At 48.3% G+C, this 24,574-nt stretch overlaps 1 protein-coding gene across 5 annotated transcripts in view; it reads right to left on the minus strand.

Annotated features, from left to right (window-relative positions):
- klhl22 (kelch-like family member 22) overlaps nt 1–24,574 on the minus strand; it is a 62,720-nt gene that overhangs the window by 4,762 nt on the left and 33,384 nt on the right. For all 5 annotated transcript variants that reach the window (XM_068005462.1, XM_068005461.1, XM_068005463.1 and 2 more), the window contains 2 exons: nt 12,281–12,999; nt 2,107–2,299 (listed from right to left, as the gene is read on the minus strand). In XM_068005462.1, the coding sequence (XP_067861563.1) occupies nt 2,107–2,299; nt 12,281–12,999 (912 nt within the window). The remainder of the gene's footprint in view (nt 1–2,106; nt 2,300–12,280; nt 13,000–24,574) is intronic.

Consider the following 24,574-nt stretch of genomic DNA (forward strand, 5'->3'; position numbering starts at 1 on the left):
AACCCATCACTACAATGTACTCTGCGTTGTTTCCCACTCTTTCCTTCTGCTTCTCCCTCCTCCACACCAACATAACTCCCCCAGCAGACCAGCAAACCTGCTCCCAGGCCTCTGACTCAATTCCTTTGTAACCGGTTTGCTGGGACCTAATAAAGCACATCATCTTCTGCACAAATTGATTCACTGTTCCTCTAATGTTTCACCATTTATAAAACATTGCAAGGTACTATCCTTCTCTGCAATGCTTATATACACAAGTCTACAAACCAGGCGGAGTAGACAAAATTAATTTTCTCAAATGATTTTGAAACAGTTTATGAATTGTGTAATGATGCACTATTAGTTTCTACTACTTCATAATTGTCTTATTTGTTACATCGTGTTATATCGAAACTAAAGCACAGAAACAGGCCACACGAGCCTCCTCCCTCCCTACTTCATCTCACCCCATCAGCATCTCCTTCTATTCCGTTCTCCCTCATGTGTTTATCTAGCTTCCCTTTAAATGCATCCATTCTATTTGCCTCAACCACCCCATGTGGCAGCACGTTCCACATTCTTACCACTCTTTGGGTAAAGAAGTTTCTCCTGAATTCCTTATTGGATTTATTAGCGACTATTTTATATTTATGACCTCTAGTTCTGGACTCCCCCACAAATGGAAACATTTTTTCTTCGTCTACCCTATCAAACCCTTTCATAATCTTAAAGACCTCTATCAGGTCACCCCTCAGTCTTCTCTTTTCTAGAGAAAACAGCCCCAGCCTGTTCAGCCTTTCCTGATTAAGTATAATCCTCTCAGTTCTGGTATCATCCTTGTGAATCTTCTTTGCACCCTCTCCATTGCCTCTATATTCTTTCTATAATATGGAGACCAGAACTGTGAATTGTAAATAAATCCGACTATTAGTTTTAGCCTGAACATTGTTTGAGCTTTGTTATAAAAGAAATCAAGTGTTAAAAGCAAAAGGCCCTTCAGATGGCCAGGAGACAACTGCTCACACTGTATCTGCTTACTTGTTAGAAGTGTTTAATATCTCAACTGCCTGGCCATTAAGAAGAATTTGTTTGATCAAACGAACTGCCATGGTCCCCAGTTCCCTCCTGCTTCAACCGCAAGAGGGAGCTAAAAGGGGCTTTGTACAAGGCCAATCTTCCACATCATCTCTAGAGACTCAGCTGAAAGCTACTGAAAAAACCACAAGGATTTTGGACTGTTTCGTTTTGATTTTGAAACAGTTTGTGAATTGTGTTAAGTGTTACACTACTAGTTTCTTGCTCTGTGTTTCTACTTTCGTGCAATTATCTTACATGTAAATAAATCTATTAGTTTTAGCCCGAGCATCATGGCTTACAATGTGATATTTATCACATTTCAGATTAGACAGGAAAACGTGGCATCATCCCACATGGTCTCCAGTGCAAAACACCATAGGTAGGAGGTAATTGTGAGTCCCATAGCACAAGTAATGGTGCAGGTTCCACTCACAGGGGACTCAGCCTGGTTATGGAAACTGGCTTTCTGTCATGACTAACTTTTCATCATGAGGTGAAAGTATTGGAAGTTTGAAGAATAACAAGCTACGATTACAGTACTACAGGGGGCTGAGCCTGGATGGGCTGAAGGGTCATTTGTTCATCCTCAGCATTTATAATGTTATGAGAAGTGGATATGCTCTACAGGGAGCCCATAGCTTCTGTCACCCCTGTGTGTCAGTCCCACGGTAAGAGCTGAAATGGACAGTGGAGCCTACTCCACAGGGGAGCAAATAGAAATATTGGCAAAACTAAGATGGTTTGAATTTTTTTTCTTGAAATATTAAAGGCCCTGACCCTCACCTGGAGGGAAGGAACCATCCATTCACAGCATCTAACCCTCATCACCTGTCCCTTTACACTCACACCTGGATTGCTCCTGCAGATCCCCTCCCATCCACTGCTTGAGATTCCACTGCTGAGAGCCCAAGAGTAGAACATCCAGCCCTCCCAGCCAAAGACTACAGTGCGAGTGCGGGGAGGTGAACAGAAAAATAACACAGATTTCACTTCAAACAGACACCGCAGATTCGGAGCTCTGAAGATTTGTCAGTATGAGTTTGTTCTTACCTCTGTTTTCAGTGGTGCCACATATTCCCAAGTATTTAACCGGGGATCGTAGCGCTCCACCGTATTTAACTCCTGGTGATAGTCTCGGCCTCCTATTGCATACAGGTATTCGCCCGCCACACACACACAATGGTCAGCATGTGGCTGCTGCAGGGACTGGATTCGAATCCACCTGTTGTGCCGCGGATCATACCTTAAAACAAGAGACAAACCAACTAAAGTCACCCCACTCTGAACTCTCACCACAGTTTAAACTGCAGGAAGGCTACACTGCAACAGCCTACACACCCCTAGATAAACATCACGCTCATTCAAAGCTATCCTTTTAAAGGTACAATCCGATAGCTTAAAGAGAAAGAAAGAAATACTTGGAACAAGACAGACAAGGAACTGCTTAAATTTGGAAAAAAAATTAAAGCAGATGAACCATTTGTGAAAATTAATGTTATTAACACAATGCTAACCATAAAACTGTTTAATACAGAAATAAACTTAGTCTACTAATATCCTGCACCACACAATGATGAAAGCCAAACCCACTCCAGCTGTTCCTGACCCAATGATCCCTAACCCTGCACAGGCTGTTAGGTAAGACACAGAGTGAAGACTGATTGCTTCCCAACAGGCCAAAGTAAGACAAAGCACAAAACTAGGTCATCCAGAGCCACACTCTCAGCACCCTGTGGTACAGCAGGACTGGGAGAGCCGGGAGCAGTTTCCCTGTACAGAGGACCCAGTGATACAGCAGGACTGGGAGAGCCGGGAGCAGGTTGCCTGTGCACAGGACCCTGTGATACAGCAGGACTGGGAGAGCTGGGAGCAGGTTCCCTGTACAGAGGACCCTGTGATACAGCAGGACTGGGAGAGCCGGGAGCAGGTTGCCTGTGCACAGGACCCTGTGATACAGCAGGACTGGGAGAGCTGGGAGCAGGTTCCCTGTACACAGGACCCTGTGATACAGCAGGACTGGGAGAGCTGGGACAGGTTCCCTGTACACAGGACCCTGTGATACAGCAGGACTGGGAGAGCGGGGAGCAGGTTCCCTGTACACAGGACCCTGTGATACAGCAGGACTGGGAGAGCTGGGACAGGTTCCCTGTACACAGGACCCTGTGATACAGCAGGACTGGGAGAGCCGGGAGCAGGTTGCCTGTGCACAGGACCCTGTGATACAGCAGGACTGGGAGAGCTGGGAGCAGGTTCCCTGTACACAGCACCCCGTGATACAGCAGGACTGGGAGAGCGGGGAGCAGGTTCCCTGTACACAGCACCCCGTGATACAGCAGGACTGGGAGAGCTGGGAGCAGGTTGCCTGTGCACAGGACCCTGTGATACAGCAGGACTGGGAGAGTGGGGTGCAGGTTCCCTGTACACAGGACCCTGTGATACAGCAGGACTGGGAGAGCTGGGAGCAGGTTCCCTGTACACAGGACCCTGTGATACAGCAGGACTGGGAGAGCCGGGAGCAGGTTGCCTGTGCACAGGACCCTGTGATACAGCAGGACTGGGAGAGCTGGGAGCAGGTTCCCTGTACACAGCACCCCATGATACAGCAGGACTGGGAGAGCGGGGAGCAGGTTCCCTGTACACAGCACCCCGTGATACAGCAGGACTGGGAGAGCTGGGAGCAGGTTGCCTGTGCACAGGACCCTGTGATACAGCAGGACTGGGAGAGCTGGGAGCAGGTTCCCTGTGCACAGGACCCTGTGATACAGCAGGACTGGGAGAGCCGGGAGCAGGTTCTCTGTACACAGGACCCTGTAATACAGCAGGACTGGGAGAGCCGGGAGCAGGTTCTCTGTACACAGGACCCTGTGATACAGCAGGACTGGGAGAGCTGGGAGCAGGTTCTCTGTACACAGGACCCTGTGATACAGCAGGACTGGGAGAGCCGGGAGCAGGTTCCCTGTACACAGGACCCTGTGATACAGCAGGACTGGGAGAGCCGGGAGCAGGTTCTCTGTACACAGGACCCTGTGATACAGCAGGACTGGGAGAGCCGGGAGCAGGTTCCCTGTACACAGGACCCTGTGATACAGCAGGACTGGGAGAGCCGGGAGCAGGTTCCCTGTACACAGGACCCTGTGATACAGCAGGACTGGGAGAGCCGGGAGCAGGTTCTCTGTACACAGGACCCTGTGATACAGCAGGACTGGGAGAGCCGGGAGCAGGTTCTCTGTACACAGGACCCTGTGATACAGCAGGACTGGGAGAGTGGGGAGCAGGTTCTCTGTACACAGGACCCTGTGATACAGCAGGACTGGGAGAGCCGGGAGCAGGTTGCCTGTGCACAGGACCCTGTGATACAGCAGGACTGGGAGAGCGGGGAGCAGGTTCTCTGTACACAGGACCCTGTGATACAGCAGGACTGGGAGAGCCGGGAGCAGGTTCTCTGTACACAGGACCCTGTGATACAGCAGGACTGGGAGAGCTGGGAGCAGGTTGCCTGTGCACAGGACCCTGTGATACAGCAGGACTGGGAGAGTGGGGTGCAGGTTCCCTGTACACAGGACCCTGTGATACAGCAGGACTGGGAGAGCTGGGAGCAGGTTCCCTGTACACAGGACCCTGTGATACAGCAGGACTGGGAGAGCTGGGAGCAGGTTCCCTGTACACAGGACCCTGTGATACAGCAGGACTGGGAGAGTGGGGTGCAGGTTCCCTGTACACAGGACCCCGTGATACAGCAGGACTGGGAGAGTGGGGTGCAGGTTCCCTGTACACAGGACCCTGTGATACAGCAGGACTGGGAGAGTGGGGTGCAGGTTCCCTGTACACAACACTCAGCTCCGTGTGATACATCACATTGGGAGCAGGTTCATTGTACACATCACTGGGTGCGGAGAGCAGGGAGCAAAGAATCATAGAATGATACAGCACTGAAGGCCATTCTGCCCTTCGTGCCTATGCCAGCTCTTTGAAAGAGCTATCCAATTAGTCCCACTCCCCTGCTCTTTCCCCATAGCCCTGCAAATTTTTCCCTTCAAGTATTTATCCAATTCCCTTTTGAAAGTTACTATTGAATCTGCTTCCACCACCCTTTCAGGCAGTGCATTCCAGATCATAAAAACTCACTGTGTAAATTTTTTTTTCCTTATAACATCTCTGGTTCTTTTGCCGATTATCTTAAATCTGTGTCCTCTGGCTACAGACCCTTCTGCCACTGGAAACAGTTTCTCCTTATTTATGATTTTGAACACCTCTATCAAATCTCCCCATATCCGTCTCTGCTGTAAGGAGAACAACTCCAGTTTCTCCAGTCTCTCCACATAACTGAAGTCCCTCATCCCTGGAATCATTCTAGTAAATCTCCTCTGCACCCTCTCCAAGGCCTTGACATCCTTCTTAAAGTGTGGTGCCCAGAAATGGACACAATACTCCAGCTGAGGCCTAACCAGTGTTTTATAAAGGTTTAGCATAACTTCCTTCCTTTTGTGCTCTATACCTCCATTTATAAAGCCAAGGATCCCATATGCCTTTTTTAACAGCCTTATTAACTTGTCCTGTCGGCTTCAAAGATTTGTGTACATGCACCCCCAGGTCTCTCTGTTCCTGCACTCCCTTTAAAATTGTACCATTTAGTTTATTTTGCCTCTCCTCTTTCTTCCTACCAAAATGCATCACTTCACACTTCTCTGCATTAAATTTCTACTGCCCATGTGTCTGCCCATTTCACCAGTCTGTCTATATCCTCCTGAAGTCTGTTACTATCCTCCTCACTGTTTACTTCATTTCCGAGTTTTGTGTCATCTGCAAACTTTGAAATTACACCCTGTCTACCCAAGACCAGGTCATTAATATATATCATAAAGAGCAATGGTCCCAACAGTGACCCGGGGAACACCACTATATACTTCCCTCCAGTCTAAAAAACAACCGTTCACCACTACGCTCTGCTCTCTGTCTTAGCCAATTTTGTATCCACACTGCCACTGCCCCTTTAATTCTATGGACTTCAATTTTGCCAACAAGTCTATTATGTGGTACTTTATCAAATGCCTTTTGAAAGTTTATATACACATCAACCGCACTACCCTCATCAACCCTCTCCATTACTTCATCAAAGAACTCAATCAAGTTAGTCAAATATGATTTGTCTTTAACAAATCCAACCTGACTTTCATTTATTAGCCCGTAATTAATTTTGTCCTGGATTGTTGTGTCTAAAAGTTTCCCCACCACCGACGTTAGGCTGACTGGCCTACAGTTGCCGGGTTTATCCCTCTCCCATTTTTTGAATAGGGGTGTAACATTTGCAATTCTCCAGTCCTCTGTCACTACTCCCATATCTAATGAAGATTGGAAGATTGTGGCCAGAGCCCCCGCAATTTCCACCCTTCCTTCCCTCAGTAACCTAGGATGAATCCCATCTGGACCGGGTGACTTTTCTACTTTGGGCGCTACCAACTGTTTAAGTACCTCCTCAATCTATTTTTATTCTATCCAATTTCTCTACTGCCTCCTTCTTTACTGTGACATTGGCAGCATCCTCTTCTTAGTAGGTTCATTGTATACAGCACCCTCTGATACAGAGCTGGGAGATCTGGGAGCAGGTTCCCTGTACACAACACTCATCTCCCTGTGATAAAAGCAGGACTGGGAGAGCTGGGAGCAGGTTCCCTGCAAACAACACTCATCTCCCTGTGATAAAAGCAGGACTGGGAGAGCTGGGAGCAGGTTCCCTGTGCATAACACTCAGCTCCCTGTGATAAAAGCAGGACTGGGAGAGCTGGGAGCAGGTTCCCTGTACACAACACTCAGCTGTAAAAGGCTTAGAGGGTACAAAATTCTTAATGTGCATCCAGGAGAGCTTTTTGAGCCAGCATGTAGAAAGTCCTACAAGAGAGGGGGCGGTACTGGACCTAATTCTAGGGAATGTGGCCGGCCAAGTGGAAGAAGTGCTAGTAGGTGAGCACTTTGGTGACAGTGACCATAATTTGGTGAGATTTAAGGTGGTCATGGAAAAGGACAGGGAGGGGCCGGAAATAAAGGTTCTAAATTGGGGGAAGGCCGATTTTAATAGGATAAGGCAGGATCTGGCCAAAATGGACTGGGATCAGCTGCTTGTAGGAAAATCCGCATCGGAGCAATGGGAGTCTTTCAGAAGGGAGATTGAGACCATACAATGGCAACATGTTCCCGTAAAGGTCAAGGGTGGTTCCAAGAACTCCAGGGAACCTTGGATGTCAGGGGATATACGAGAATGGATTAGGAAAAAAAGGAGGGCTTTTGGCAGATACAAAAGGCTAAAGACGGAGGAAGCCCGAGAGGAGTACAAAAAGTGCAGGGGGATACTTAAAAAAGAAATTAGGAGATCAAGGAGGGGCCATGAAATAACACTGGCGAGCAAAATAAAGGAAAATCCTAAGATGTTTTATAAGTATATTAAGGGTAAGAGGATGACTAGGGAAAAAATAGGGCCCATTAGGGACAAAAATGGCAATCTGTGTGTGGAGCCGGCAGATGTAGGAGGGGTTCTAAATGAATTTTTTGCATCTGTTTTCACTATGGAGAAGGACGATGTAGACATAGAAATACGGCAGGGGGACTGTGATATACTCGAACATATTAACATCGAGCGGGAGGAGGTATTGGCGGTTTTAGCAGGCCTAAAAATGGATAAATCCCCAGGCCCGGACGAAATGTATCCCAGGCCACTGTGTGAGGCAAAGGAGGAGATTGCGGGGGCTCTGACACATATATTCAGAACCTCTCTGGCCACAGGGGATGTGCCAGAGGACTGGAGAACCGCTAATGTAATACCATTATTCAAGAAGGGGAGTAGGGAAAAACCGGGGAACTACAGGCCAGTGAGCCTAACATCAGTGGTAGGAAAATTATTGGAAAAAATTCTGAAGGACAAAATTAGTCTCCACTTGGAGAAGCAAGGATTAATCAGGGATAGTCAACATGGCTTTGTCAAGGGAAGATCATGTCTGACTAATTTGATTGAATTTTTTGAGGGGGTGACTAGGCGTGTGGATGAGGGTAACGCAGTGGATGTGGTATACATGGATTTCAGTAAGGCCTTCGATAAAGTCCCCCACAGGAGACTGGTCAAGAAGGTACGAGCCCATGGAATCCAGGGTGCCTTGGCACTTTGGATACAAAACTGGCTTAGTGGCAGAAGGCAGAGGGTGATGGTCGAAGGTTGTTTTTGTGACTGGAAGCCTGTGGCCAGTGGGGTACCACAGGGATCGGTGCTGGGTCCCTTGCTGTTTGTGGTCTACATTAATGACTTGGATATGAATGTAAAAGGTATGATCAGTAAGTTCGCTGATGATACAAAAATTGGTAGGGTGGTAAATAGCGAGGAGGATAGCCTCAGTCTGCAGGACGATATAGATGGGTTGGTCAGATGGGCGGAACAGTGGCAAATGGAATTTAACCCGGAAAAGTGCGAGGTGATGCACTTTGGAGGGACTAACAAGGCAAGGGAATACACAATGAATGGGAGGACCCTAGGCAAGACAGAGGGTCAGAGGGATCTTGGTGTGCAAGTTCACAGATCCCTGAAGGCGGCGGAACAGGTAGATAAGGTGGTAAAGAAGGCATATGGGATACTTGCCTTTATTAGCCGAGGCATAGAATATAAGAGCAAGGAGGTTATGATGGAGCTGTATAAAACACTGGTTAGGCCACAGCTGGAGTACTGTGTGCAGTTCTGGTCGCCACACTACAGGAAGGATGTGATCGCTTTGGAGAGGGTGCAGAGGAGATTCACCAGGATGTTACCAGGGCTGGAGCGCTTCAGCTATGAAGAGAGACTGGGAAGATTGGGTTTGTTTTCCTTGGAGCAGAGGAGGCTGAGGGGGGACATGATTGAGGTGTACAAAATTATGAGGGGCACAGATAGGATGGATACTAAGGAGCTTTTCCCTTCGTTGAGGGTTCTATAACAAGGGGACATAGATTCAAGGTAAAAGGCGGGAGGTTTAGAGGGGATTTGAGAAAGAACTTTTTCACCCAGAGGGTGGTTGGAGTCTGGAACTCACTGCCTGAAAGGGTTGTGGAGGCAGGAACCCTCACAACATTCAAGAAGCATTTGGATGAGCACTTGAAATGCCATAGCATACAAGGCTACGGACCAAATGCTGGAATATGGGATTAGAGTAGACAGGGCTGATGGCCGGCGCGGACACGATGGGCCGAAGGGCCTCTATCCGTGCTGTATAACTCTATGACTCTATGACTCCCTGTGATAACAGCAGGACTGGGAAAGCTGGGAGCAGGTTCCCTGTGCACAACACTCAGCTCCGGGTGTTAACAGCAGGACTGGGAGAGCTGGGAGCAGGTTCCCTGTACACAACACTCAGCTCCCTGTGATAACAGCAGGACTGGGAGAGCTGGGAGCAGGTTCCCTGTGCACAACACTCAGCTCCCTGTGATAACAGCAGGACTGGGAGAGCTGGGAGCAGGTTCCCTGTACACAACACTCAGCTCCCTGTGATAACAGCAGGACTGGGAGAGCTGGGAGCAGGTTCCCTGTACACAACACTCAGCTCCCTGTGATAACAGCAGGACTGGGAGAGCTGGGAGCAGGTTCCCTGTACACAACACTCAGCTCCCTGTGATAACAGCAGGACTGGGAGAGCTGGGAGCAGGTTCCCTGTACACAACACTCAGCTCCGAGTGTTAACAGCAGGACTGGGAGAGCTGGAAGCAGGTTTCTTGGCTCCCTTACTCTGCTAGGGAGTATTTCATGGCTTGAGAAAAAGCTAAAGAAAACAATTAAGGGAAACGATTAATAGAAAAACAATAGTCATTTGAAAATATCACCTGTTCATTCGAAATGGAATGTAATAAGACCATAAGAGATAGGAGCAGGAGTAGGCCATTCGGCCCCTCGAGCCTGCTCCGCCATTTAATGAGATCATGGCTGATCTGATTTTTACCTCAACTCCACTTTCCCGCCTTTTCCCCATATCCTTTGACTCCCTTGCTGATCAAAAATTTGTCTAACTCAGCCTTGAATGTATTCAATCACTCAGCCTCCACAGCTTCCTGGGGTAAAAAATTCCAAAGATTCACGACCCTCTGGGAGAAGAAATTCCTCCTCACTTCCATCTTAAACGGGCGACCCCTTATTCTGAGACTATGCCCCCTCGTTTTAGATTCCCCCATGAGGGGTAACATCCTCTCAGCATCTACCCTATCGAGTCCCCTCAGAATCTTGTATGTTTCAATAGGATCACCTCTCATTCTTCTAAACTCCAATGAGTATAGACACAACCTGTTCAATTTTTCCTCAAAAGACAACCCTTCCATACCTGGAATCAACCTAGTGAACCTTCTATGAACTGCCTCCAGTGCAAGTATATCCTTCCTTAAATAAAGGCACCAGAACTGTATGCAGTACTCCATATGTGGTCTCACCAACACCCTGTACAGATGTAGCATGACATCCCTGCTTTTATACTCCATCCCCCTTGAATATTCCATTCGCCTTCCAGATTACCTGCTGCACCTGTATGTTAACTTTTTGTGTTTCATGTACGAGGACACCCAGATCCCTCTGTACCGCAGCATTTTGTAGTATTTCTCCATTCAAATAATATTTTGCTTTTTTATTTTTCCTCCCAAAGTGGATGACTTCACATTTTCCCACATTATATTCCATCTGCCAAACTTTTGCCCATTCGCTTAACCTGTCAATATCCCTTTCAGACACTGTCCTCCTCGCAACTTGCTTTTTCACTTCGCACACCAGTCACCACAAGCCCAGATGGTCTAGTGGTTGGAGGCTGTGCTTGGGGTCCCAGGTTTGATGCCTGCTCTGAGCTGACTTAGCAGATCTCTGGAGGGGGGTCTACAATTGACTTTAGTGCCCTTGGAATAGGAAGGGGGGGTTATCAGCCTGAGTTCCTGCTCCTCACCACTATCCAGTGACTCACGCTGAATAGATTGCGAGCATGGAAGTTGGGTGCAAACGCAATGGGCCTCAGCTGTGACGTCTTCCACTCACGGACTAGGCTCACCCATGGAGAACATGGGCAAACGTAAGAATATAAAAAATAGAAGCAGGAGTAGGCCATCCGGCCCCTCGAGCCTGCTCCGCCATTCAATCAGATCATGGCTGTTCTTCTACCTCAACGCCATTTTCCTGCACCATCCCCGTATCCCTTGATGCCGTTAATATCTAGAAATCTATCGATCTCTGTTTTGAATGTACTCAATGACTGAGCCTCCACAGCCCTCTGGGGTAGAGAATTCCAAAGATTCACCACCCTCTGAGTGAAGAAATTTCTCCTCATCTCAGTCCTAACTGGTCTACCCCTTATTCTGAGACTGTGACCCCTCGTTCTAGACCCCCCCAGCCAGGGGAAACATCCTCCTTACATCTACCCTGTCGAGCCCTGTAAGAATTTTGTACGTTTCAATGAGATCACCTCTCATTCTTCTAAACTCTAAAGAATACAAGCCTAGTCTACTCAATCTCTCCTCATACGACAATCCCACCATCCCAGGAATCAGTCTGGTGAGCCTTCATTGCACTCCCACTATGGCAAGTATATCCTTTCTTAGGTAAGGAGACCAAAATTGTACACAATACTCCGGTGCGGTCTCACCAAGGCTCTGTATAATTGCAGTAAGACATCTTTACTTCTGTACTCAAATCCTCTTGTAATAAAGGCCAACATACCATTTGCCTTCCTAATTGCTTGCTGCACCTGCATGTTAGCTTTCAGTGGCTCATGTACAAGGACACCCAGGTCCCTTTGAACATCAACATTTCCCAATCTTCCCAATCCCAAAATACCCTGTGTTTCTGTTTTTCCTACCAAAGTGGATAACTTCACATTTTTCCACATTATATTTCATCTGCCATGTTCTTGCCCACTCACTCACTTAGACTGTCTATATCCCCTTGAAGCCTCTTTGCATCCTCCTCACAACTCACAATCCCACCTAGTTTTGTGTCATCAGCAAACTTGGAAATATTACATTTGGTCTCCTCATCCAAATCAAGGCCCATGGAACTGAACCCCAGCGACAATCAGTGCCTTCACTGAGGTGGGGGGAGGTGAAGCGTATGAACCTTCCTTGTGATAATGTTACTCCAGCAGAACCGGTGAATAATGTCATTGTTACAATTTTACAAAGCGCAAGTTGTTCTTCACCACAGTTTATTCCCTAGAGTATAAATAAATAGGGAAAGGGAAAAATGCCATACCTCCAGCAGCTCACCTCTGCTCTGTACCCTGCAGTGTTGTTGTCCCCACCCACGAGATAAGCAAAGTTATTTAAAACAGCAATGCCCTGGTTCGACATCTTTGGCATCTGGGCCTGGGTCAGAGTTCGCCATTGCTGGGTCAGCGGGTTCAGAAACTTGACCTCATCGCTCAAGTCTTCGTCCTGGGAGGAGTACATCCCTCCAAATCCCACCACGCAACGGAACTCTGACCGCAGCTGTGTCTGCGGGGTCTGCAGTACAGGCTGGAGGATTTCATTCTGGTGGTAGGCCAGGGCATCTGCCAGGACCTCCTTGAGAGGACAGGGGCTCAGCCGGTCGTACAGCTTCTGAAAGGTCTGCTGCTCGATCAGCGCGAAGCGGACCATCTCCAGCAGCTTTGGTGGATCGTGCAGGGAGACCCGGTCCTTCTCGATCTCCTCCTGGGTGTAGTGGTAAAGCAAGGCCGCCTCGTAGACTTCGTTCTCAGAGCTGGCGTGGAGCTTGTCGCTGCTCAGCAGGCTCTGCACCTTTGCCAGGGGCAGCTGGTGGTAGGTCTCGGACTTGATGAAGGTCAGGAAGTTTCGGAGGATGTACAAGTCGATCCTGTCGCTCAGCTGGATCAGGCTGTAGTGCTCGGCCAGCCTGTACAGCTCAATAACGTTATCGTCGTCAATCCAGGAAATGAGGAAGTCACAGCAGAAATCAATTACCTCTGGAATCTGTACCAAGCAAAGAGAAACCATGAGCATTCAAAGCTCTGCATGAAACCCCCTGCTCCAGGACACTCTTCTCAATCTGGAGAACCCAGAAGAATTGGGTCACCAAAACCCAACTGCGACCAGTTTTATAATGCGCTGCGGAGTGTTGGGATGTGAGCTTGTGGTCACGTGTGCTCTCACTGAACATTCCTGATCCCATTTCTTCACAGGAAAGGAGCGAGGACAAATTAAGAGTGAACTCCTCTGTGTGCTGCCTGATGGTCAGCTCGCGATCACCAGGGCTGGAATCAGGTCATCAGCACCTGCCCACTCCTTGGAGTACTGGGATGTTCTTTGTGGCTGTCGAGTGCAATTCAAGTAGTATAGAGCAACACACCATCATCTAATCCTCTCATGCACAAACTCACTCCGGTCCTAAGGTCGCGCATGTGACTCCAGTCATGACTGTATCCACGTGTATTTCTATCCATGGGAATTGGATATAAACTTCATTACAATATTTAAATCAGGCTCCCACAATGCAATTGGGAGCCTGATTTAAATTTAACAGTTGCCGACTGAGTTTCCCAGGGCTCAGGAAACCCGGTAGTGAAATGGAGATGGGAGCAGCCAGCTGCAGAAGGTAAGTCCTTTTTAAGAGTACTCCATGTGAGCCAGGAGCAGCAGGAGTGCTGCACTCAGCCCTTCAAGCAAACCTTCTACCGATCGCGGCCTCTCCTCGCTAACGCGATCTCCCACCCCTCTCCACCTAACCCTATCAGCATATCCTTCTATTCCTTACTCCCTCATCTACGCTATTCACCTCAACTAATCCTTGTGGTAGTGAGTTCCACATTCTAACCACTCTCTGGGTAAAGAGGTTTCTCCTGAATTCACTATTGGATTTATAAGGAACTCCACCAGACTCCTCCCCTTCCCAATGCTAATTGTAACACCCTGGCTGAGATCAGTGAAGAGTGGGAATCTAGACCAGGGCCTTCTGATCTGCAGGTGAAGTGCTACAATGGGCAGTAATTCATTTAAACGTTGCAAAGTGGCACACAGTCATCAACATTTCATAACGAGAAAGTAGGAGGAAAAATGACAAACTTCAACAGAACTCTTAGAGCACAGGAAACTTCACAAATTGGAAGGAGAGAAATGGTGGGGTGGGCACAGTGTGGGGAAGGGGTGAAATGGTGGGGTGGGCACAGTGTGGGGAAGGGATGAAATGGTGGGGTGGGCACAGTGTGGGGAAGGGGTGAAATGGTGGGGTGGGCACAGTGTGGGGAAGGGGGGAAAGGTGGGGTGGGCACAGAGTGGGGGAAGGGGGGAAATGGTGGGGTGGGCACAGTGTGGGGGAAGGGGGGAATGGTGGGGTGGGCACAGTGTGGGGAAGGGGTGAAATGGTGGAGTGGGCACAGTGTGGGGGAAGGGGGGAATGGTGGGGTGGGCACAGTGTGGTGGAAGGGGGAAATGGTGGGGTGGGCACAGAGTGGGGTAAGGGGGAAATGGTGGGGTGGGCACAGTGTGGTGGAAGGGGGAAATGGTGGGGTGGGCACAGTGTGGGGGAAGGGGGGAAATGGTGGGGTAGGCACAATGTGGGGGAAGGGAAGAAATGGTGGGGTGGGCACAGTGTGGGGGAAGGGGAGAAATGTTGGGGTGGGCACAGTGTGGGGGAAGGGGGAAATGGTGGGGTGGGCATAGTGTGGGGGAAGGGGAGAAATGGTGGGGTGGGCATAGTGTGGGGGAAGGGGAGAAATGGTGGGGTGGGCACAGTGTGGGGGAAGGGGAGAAATGGTGGGGTGGGCACAGTGTGGGGGAAGGGGGGAAATGGGGTGGGCACAGTGTGGGGAAGGGGGGAAATGGTGTGGTGGGCACAGCGTGTGGGAAGGGGGGAAATGGTGGGGTGGGCACAGTGTGGGGGAAGGGGGAAATGGGGTGGGCACAGTGTGGGGAAGGGGAGAAATGGTGTGGTGGGCACAGCGTGTGGGAAGGGGGGAAATGGTGGGGTGGGCACAGTGTGGGGGAAGGGGGAAATGGGGTGGGCACAGTGTGGGGAAGGGGAGAAATGGTGTGGTGGGCACAGCGTGTGGGAAGGGGGGAAATGGTGGGGTGGGCACAGTGTGGGGGAAGGGGGAAATGGTAAGGTGGGCACAGTGTGGGGGAAGGGGGGAAATGGTGGGGTGGGCACAGTGTGGGGGAAGAGGGGAAATGGTAAGGTAGGCACAGTGTGGGGGAAGGGGAGAAATGGTGGGGTGGGCACAGTGCGGGGAAGGAGAAATGGAGAGGCTAGGATGGGGCACCAAAGGCCTGGTTGAAGAGAAGGGTTTTCCAATTGGCTTACATGGGTGAGAACAAGATCACACTGAGCTGCGATGCGCCCATAATCAAATAGCTGGCTGCCATTCAATGCTAAAGCTCACACGTGGCTGAGTGCTGGATGGCAGCCAGTGTCAATGGCATCAGCAGAGGGCAGAGCAGCTGAATCCATTTTTTAAATGCCCAGATAGAACCATGTTTCAGTTTTAATGCCAAACATGTTGCAGCTTTCTCAAACTCACAATCCAGTATCTCCCATGACTGTCCATCTTCGAATCTGAGTGACATGAATTCATTTGCGTGTCTATATGACAAGCATGAGAACCAATAGCAACACCAACAACTTGCATTTATATAGCACCTTTGACATAGTGAAACATCTCAAGGTGCTTCATAGGAGCGATTATCAAACAAAATTTGACACCTAGCCACATAAAGAGATATTAGGACAGGTGACCAAAAGCTTGGTCAAAGAGGTAGGTTTTAAAGGAGGAGAGGTAGAGAGACGGAGAGGTTTAGGGAGGGAATTCCAGAGCTTAGGGCCTGAACAGCTGACGGCAGGGCCACCAATGGAGGGGCGAAAGAAATCAGGGATGCGCAACAGGCCAGAATTACAGGAGTGCTGAGATCTCGGAGGGTTGTAGGAGATCACAGAGATAGGGAGCGGCGAGACCGTGGAGGGATTTGAAAACAAGGATGAGAATTTTAAAATTGAGGTGGTGCTAGACCGGGTGCCAATGTAGGTCAGTGAGCATAGGTTGGTGTGATGGTTGAATGGGACTTGGTGCGAGTTAGGATACGGGCAACAGAGTTTTCAATGAGCTCAAGTATACAGAGGGTGGAATACGGGAGGCTGGCCAGGACAGCATTGGAATAGTCAAGTCTGGAGGTAACAAAGGCATGGATGAGGGTTTTAGCAGCAGATGAGCTGAGGCAGGGATAGAGACGGGCGTGTTATGGAGGTGGAAGTAGGCGGTCTTGGTTAGGTAAATGAATCTGATTCAAACTGGAGAGAATGACGCGGTGTTGGCGCTCCGTGATGCAATCCTGGATTGACTGCATCCTTATCCAGAGCGCTGGGACAATATGCTCTTTCCAAAAAGGGATCATTTTAAAGGATTCCAAAAAAGCAAAAGGAAAGCATTGGAATAGTCGAGTCTGGAGGTAACAAAGGCATTGTGAGGGTCTCAGCAGCAGATGGGCTGAGGCAGGGGAGGAGACAGACGATATTACAGAGGTGGAAGTAGGAGGTCTTGGTGATGGAGCGGATATGGAGTCTGAAGATCAGCTCTGGGTCAAATAAACAGTGAAGTTGGAGAGTCCCTTTCACTGATCTCACTTGTGCGTTTACAGCTTCCCTGTTAGAATCTGTCAACACCAGTCTACATATGACCAGAAGAGGTAGTGTTCCTAATTGCTTTCTGATTGGTCCGTGGCTGCACTGTCGTCATGTGCTAAGCTGGGATCTATCCAATCCACGTGAAACACAGAAAGTTTCACATCAAAACTTGATCATTTAAATTGCAATAACAATTTCAAGTGTTACCAAAGTAACTGTAAGTTCATGATCGAACTGAATTGGAAGACCTGGTCTGAACAAGCCCTGGGCCCTGGATAAATCTTATGAGCAAGCCCGGTCAGCTGCTCCAAGAAAATGCTCTTTCATTTTGTCCATAAGCAACGGCACAAAAAAATCAACAACTTCAGTAATATACACATACTGCATATACTGCCACACACTGTACATATTGTCACATACTGCACATACTGCCACATACTGCACATACTGCATATACTGCCACATACTGCACATACTGCATATACTGCCACATACTGCATATACTGCCACATACTGCACATACTGCACATACTGCCACATACTGCACATACTGCATATACTGCCACATACTGCATATACTGCATATACTGCCACACACTGTACATATTGTCACATACTGCACATACTGCCACATACTGCACATACTGCATATACTGCCACATACTGCACATACTGCATATACTACCACATACTGCATATACTGCCACATACTGCACATACTGCATATACTGCCACATACTGCCACATACTGCACATACTGCATATACTGCCACATACTGCACATACTGCATATACTGCCACATACTGCACATACTGCCACATACTGCACATACTGCATATACTGCCACATACTGCACATGCTGCATATACTGCATATACTGCACATACTGCATATACTGCCACATACTGCCACATACTGCACATATTGTCACATACTGCATATACTGCCACATACTGCACATATTGTCACATACTGCATATACTGCCACATACTGCACATACTGTCACATACTGCATATACTGCCACATACTGCACATATTGTCACATACTGCATATACTGCCACATACTGCATATACTGCCACATACTGCACATACTGTCACATACTGCATATACTGCCACATACTGCATATACTGCCACATACTGCACATACTGCATATACTGCCACATACTGCATATACTGCCACATACTGCATATACTGCCACATACTGCACATATTGTCACATACTGCATATACTGCCACATACTGCCACATACTGCATATACTGCCACATACTGCACATATTGTCACATACTGCATATACTGCCACATACTGCATATACTGCCACATACTGCACATACTGTCACATACTGCATATACTGCCACATACTGCACATACTGCCACATACTGCATATACTGCCACATACTGCATATACTGCCACATACTGCACATACTGTCACATACTGCATATACTGCCACATACTGCACATACTGCCACATACTGCATATACTGCCACATACTGCATATACTGCCACATACTGCCACATACTGCATATACTGCCACATACTGCACATACTGCCACATACTGCACATACTGCATATACTGCCACATACTGCATATACTGCCACATACTGCACATACTGCATATACTGCCACATACTGCACATGCTGCATATACTGCATATACTGCATATACTGCCACATACTGCACATATTGTCACATACTGCATATACTGCCACATACTGCACATATTGTCACATACTGCATATACTGCCACATACTGCACATACTGTCACATACTGCATATACTGCCACATACTGCATATACTGGCACTAGGCAAATATCTACTGCCTGTTCCTGATTTTTCTGACACCAAAAAGTTCAAATTATCCAGTAATTTGAATTAAGTGACTGAATCGTCAGTCAACTGTTGTTGCATTTTCGGTGCATTACTGCATACACAAAGTGTCCTTGTGCCACCTAGTGACAGGAAGTGGATATTGCAGAAATGCAACAAAACACATCTGACTGCACATGAAAACACCTGCCGGCAGATGATTGGAAGAACCTTGATAAAAAGATTTAAATTCAAAAGGCACAACAAGGCCATTTGGCCTACTGATGCTTCTGGCACCATAACTCTCCCATCAAAGCCCATCCCTTCAGTACCCTAAATCTCCCATAAACTCATCCCCCTAGCACCCGAAATCTCCCACCGAATCCCATGCCTCTAATAACTTAACTCTCCCATAATCCCCATCCCTCTAGTACCCTAACTCTCCCGTAAATCCCATCCCTCTAATACCCTAACTCTCCCGTAAATCCCATCCCTCTAGTACCCTAACTCTCCCGTAAATCCCATCCCTCTAATACCCTAACTCTCCCATAATCCCCATCCCTCTAGCATCCGAACTCTCCCATAATCCCCATCCCTCTAGCACCCTAACTCTCCCATAATCCCCATCTCTCTAGTACCCTAACTCTCGCGTAAATCCCATCCCTCTAATACCCTAACTCTCCCGTAAATCCCATCCCTCTAATACCCTAACTCTCCCGTAAATCCCATCCCTCGAGTACCCTAACTCTCCCATAATCCCCATCCCTCTAGTACCCTAACTCACCCGTAAATCCCATCCCTCCAGCATCCTAACTCTCCCATAAACCCCATCCCTCTAGCACCCTAACTCTCCCGTAAACCCCATCCCTCTAATACCCTAACTCTCCCATAAACCCCATCCCTCTAATACCCCAACTCTCCCATAAACCCCATCCCTCTAGCACCCTAACTCTCCCGTAAACCCCATCCCTCTAATACCCTAACTCTCCCATAAACCCCATCCCTCTAATACCCCAACTCTCCCATAAACCCCATCCCTCTAGCACCCTAACTCTCCCGTAAACCCCATCCCTCTAATACCCTAACTCTCCCGTAAACCCCATCCCTCTAGTACCCTAACTCTCCCATAAACCTCATCCTTCTAATCCCCAACTCTCCCATAAATCCCATCCCTCTAATACCCCAACTCTCCCATAAATCCCATCCCTCTAATACCGCAACTCTCCCATAAATCCCATCCCTCTAATACCCCAACTCTCCCATAAATCCCATCCCTCTAATACCCCAACTCTCCCATAAATCCCATCCCTCTAATACCCCAACTCTCCCATAAATCCCATCCCTCTAATACCCCAACTCTCCCATAAACCCCATCCCTCTAGCACCCTAACTCTCCCGTAAACCCCATCCCTCTAGTACCCTAACTCTCCCATAAACCTCATCCTTCTAGTCCCCAACTCTCCCATAAATCCCATCCCTCTAATACCCCAACTCTCCCATAAATCCCATGCCTCTAATACCCCAACTCTCCCATAAATTCCATCCCTCTAATACCCCAACTCTCCCATAAATCCCATCCCTCTATTATCCCAACTCTCCCATAAACCCCATCCCTCTAATACCCCAACTCTCCCATAAATCCCATCCCTCTAATACCCCAACTCTCCCATAAATCCCATCCCTCTATTACCCCAACTCTCCCATAAATCCCATCCCTCTATTACCCTAACTCTCCCATAAATCCCATCCCTCTAATACCCCAACTCTCCCATAAATCCCATCCCTCTAATACCCCAACTCTCCCATAAACCCCATCCCTCTAATACCCCAACTCTCCCATAATCCGCATCCCTCTAATACCCCAACTCTCCTATAAACCCCATCCCTCTAATACCCCAAATCTCCCATAATCCCCATCCCTCTAATACCCCAACTCTCCCATAAATCCCATCCCTCTAATACCCCAACTCTCCCATAATCCCCATCCCTCTAATACCCCAACTCTCCCATAATCCCCATCCCTCTAATACCCCAACTCTCCCATAAACCGCATCCCTCTAATACCCCAACTCTCCCGTAAATCCCATGCCTCTAATACCCCAACTCTCCCATAAACCCCATCCCTCTAATACCCCAACTCTCCCATGATCCCCATCCCTCTAATACCCCAACTCCCCCATAAATCCCATCCCTCTAATACCCCAACTCTCCCATAAATCCCATCCCTCTAATACCCCAACTCTCCCATAAATCCCATCCCTCTATTACCCCAACTCTCCCGTAAATCCCATACCTCTAATACCCCAACTCTCCGATGATCCCCATCCCTCTAATACCCTAACTCTCCCATAAATCCCATGCCTCTAATACCCCAACTCTCCCATAAATCCCATCCCTCTAATACCCCAACTCTCCCATAAATCCCATCCCTCTATTACCCCAACTTTCCCGTAAATCCCATGCCTCTAATACCCAAAACTCTCCGATGATCCCCATCCCTCTAATACCCCAACTCTCCCATAAACCCCATACCTCTAATACCCCAACTCTCCGATGATCCCCATCCCTCTATTACCCCAACTCTCCCGTAAATCCCATGCCTCTAATACCCCAACTCTCCGATGATCCCCATCCCTCTAATACCCCAACTCTCCCATGATCCCCATCCCTCTAATACCCCAACTCTCCCATAAATCCCATCCCTCTAATACCCCAACTCTCCCATAAATCCCATCCCTCTAATACCCCAACTCTCCCATGATCCCCATTCCTCTAATACCCCAACTCTCCCATAAATCCCATCCCTCTAATACCCCAACTCTCCCATAAATCCCATCCCTCTAATACCCCAACTCTCCCATAAATCCCATCCCTCTATTACCCCAACTCTCCCGTAAATCCCATGCCTCTAATACCCCAACTCTCCCATAAATCCCATCCCTCTATTACCCCAACTCTCCCGTAAATCCCATCCCTCTAATACCCCAACTCTCCCATAAATCCCATCCCTCTAATACCCCAACTCTCCCATAAATCCCATGCCTCTAATACCCCAACTCTCCCATGAACCCCATCCCTCTAATACCCCAACTCTCCCATGAACCCCATCCCTCTAATACCCCAACTCTCCCATAAATCCCATCCCTCTAATACCCCAACTCTCCCATAAACCCCATCCCTCTAATACCCTAACTCTCCCATAAACCCCATCCCTCTAGTCCCCAACTCTCCCATAAACCCCATCCCTCTAATACCCTAACTCTCTATTGAAGCTCATCCTTCCTGTACCCTCACCAATTGAAGTCCTAACCTTCTCACTGAAGCCCATCTCTCTCCCATAAACCCCATCCCTCTAATACCCCAACTCTCCCATAAATCCCATCCCTCTAATACCCCAACTCTCCCATAAATTCCATCCCTCTAATACCCCAACTCTCCCATAAACCCTATCCCTCTAATACCCTAACTCTCCCATAAACCCCATCCCTCTAATACCCCAACTCTCCCATAAATCCCATCCCTCTAATACCCCAACTCTCCCATAAATCCCATCCCTCTAATACCCCAACTCTCCCATAAATTCCATCCCTCTAATACCCCAACTCTCCCATAAATCCCATCCCTCTATTACCCCAACTCTCCCATAAACCCCATCCCTCTAATACCCCAACTCTCCCATAAATTCCATCCCTCTAATACCCCAACTCTCCCATAAACCCCATCCCTCTAATACCCCAACTCTCCCATAAATCCCATCCCTCTATTACCCCAACTCTCCCATAAATCCCATCCCTCTAATACCCCATCTCTCCCATAAACCCCATCCCTCTAATACCCCAACTCTCCCATAAATCCCATCCCTCTAATACCCCAACTCTCCCATAAACCCCATCCCTCTAATACCCCAACTCTCCCATAAACCCCATCCCTCTAATACCCCAACTCTCCCATAAATCCCATCGCTCTATTACCCCAACTCTCCCATAAATTCCATCCCTCTAATACCCCAACTCTCCCATAAACCCCATCCCTCTAATACCCCAACTCTCCCATAAATCCCATCCCTCTAATACCCCAACTCTCCCATAAACCCCATCCCTCTAATACCCCAACTCTCCCATAAACCCCATCCCTCTAATACCCCAACTCTCCCATAAATCCCATCCCTCTATTACCCCAACTCTCCCATAAATTCCATCCCTCTAATACCCCAACTCTCCCATAAACCCCATCCCTCTAATACCCCAACTCTCCCATAAACCCCATCCCTCTAATACCCCAACTCTCCCATAAACCCCATCCCTCTAATACCCCAACTCTCCCATAAATTCCATCCCTCTAATACCCCAACTCTCCCATAAATCCCATCCCTCTATTACCCCAACTCTCCCATAAATTCCATCCCTCTAATACCCCAACTCTCCCATAAATCCCATCCCTCTATTACCCCAACTCTCCCATAAATCCCATCCCTCTATTACCCCAACTCTCCCGTAAATCCCATGCCTCTAATACCCCAACTCTCCCATAAACCCCATCCCTCTAATACCCCAACTCTCCCATGATCCCCATCCCTCTAATACCCCAACTCCCCCATAAATCCCATCCCTCTAATACCCTAACTCTCCCATAAATCCCATCCCTCTATTACCCCAACTCTCCCGTAAATCCCATCCCTCTAATACCCCAACTCTCCCATAAATCCCATCCCTCTATTACCCCAACTCTCCCGTAAATCCCATGCCTCTAATACCCCAACTCTCCGATGATCCCCATCCCTCTAATACCCTAACTCTCCCATAAATCCCATCCCTCTAATACCCTAACTCTCCCATAAATCCCATCCCTCTATTACCCCAACTCTCCCGTAAATCCCATGCCTCTAATACCCCAACTCTCCGATGATCCCCATCCCTCTAATACCCCAACTCTCCCATAAACCCCATACCTCTAATACCCCAACTCTCCGATGATCCCCATCCCTCTATTACCCCAACTCTCCCGTAAATCCCATGCCTCTAATACCCCAACTCTCCGATGATCCCCATCCCTCTAATACCCTAACTCTCCCATAAATCCCATCCCTCTAATACCCTAACTCTCCCATAAATCCCATCCCTCTATTACCCCAACTCTCCCATAAACCCCATCCCTCTAATACCCCATCTCTCCCATAAATTCCATCCCTCTAATACCCCAACTCTCCCATAAATTCCATCCCTCTAATACCCCAACTCTCCCATAAACCCCATCTCTCTAATACCCCAACTCTCCCATAAATTCCATCCCTCTAATACCCCAACTCTCCCATAAACCCCATCCCTCTAATACCCCAACTCTCCCATGATCCCCATCCCTCTAATACCCCAACTCTCCCATAAATCCCATCCCTCTAATACCCCAACTCTCCCATAAACCCCATCCCTCTAATACCCCAACTCTCCCATAAATCCCATCCCTCTAATACCCCAACTCTCCCATAAACCCCATCCCTCTAATACCCCAACTCTCCCATAAATCCCATCCCTCTAATACCCCAACTCTCCCATAAATCCCATCCCTCTAATACCCCAACTCTCCCATGATCCCCATCCCTCTAATACCCCAACTCTCCCATAAATCCCATCCCTCTAATACCCCAACTCTCCCATAAATCCCATCCCTCTAATACCCCAACTCTCCCATGATCCCCATCCCTCTAATACCCCAACTCTCCCATAAATCCCATCCCTCTAATACCCCAACTCTCCCATAAATCCCATGCCTCTAATACCCCAACTCTCCCATAAATCCCATCCCTCTAATACCCCAACTCTCCCATAAATCCCATCCCTCTATTACCCCAACTCTCCCGTAAATCCCATGCCTCTAATACCCCAACTCTCCCATAAATCCCATCCCTCTATTACCCCAACTCTCCCGTAAATCCCATCCCTCTAATACCCCAACTCTCCCATAAATCCCATGCCTCTAATACCCCAACTCTCCCATGATCCCCATCCCTCTAATACCCCAACTCTCCGATGATCCCCATCCCTCTAATACCCCAACTCTCCCATGAACCCCATCCCTCTAATACCCGAACTCTCCCATAAACCCCATCCCTCT

The sequence above is a fragment of the Heptranchias perlo genome, chromosome 25 (genome assembly GCF_035084215.1).
Source record: "Heptranchias perlo isolate sHepPer1 chromosome 25, sHepPer1.hap1, whole genome shotgun sequence".
Lineage (NCBI taxonomy): Eukaryota > Metazoa > Chordata > Chondrichthyes > Hexanchiformes > Hexanchidae > Heptranchias > Heptranchias perlo.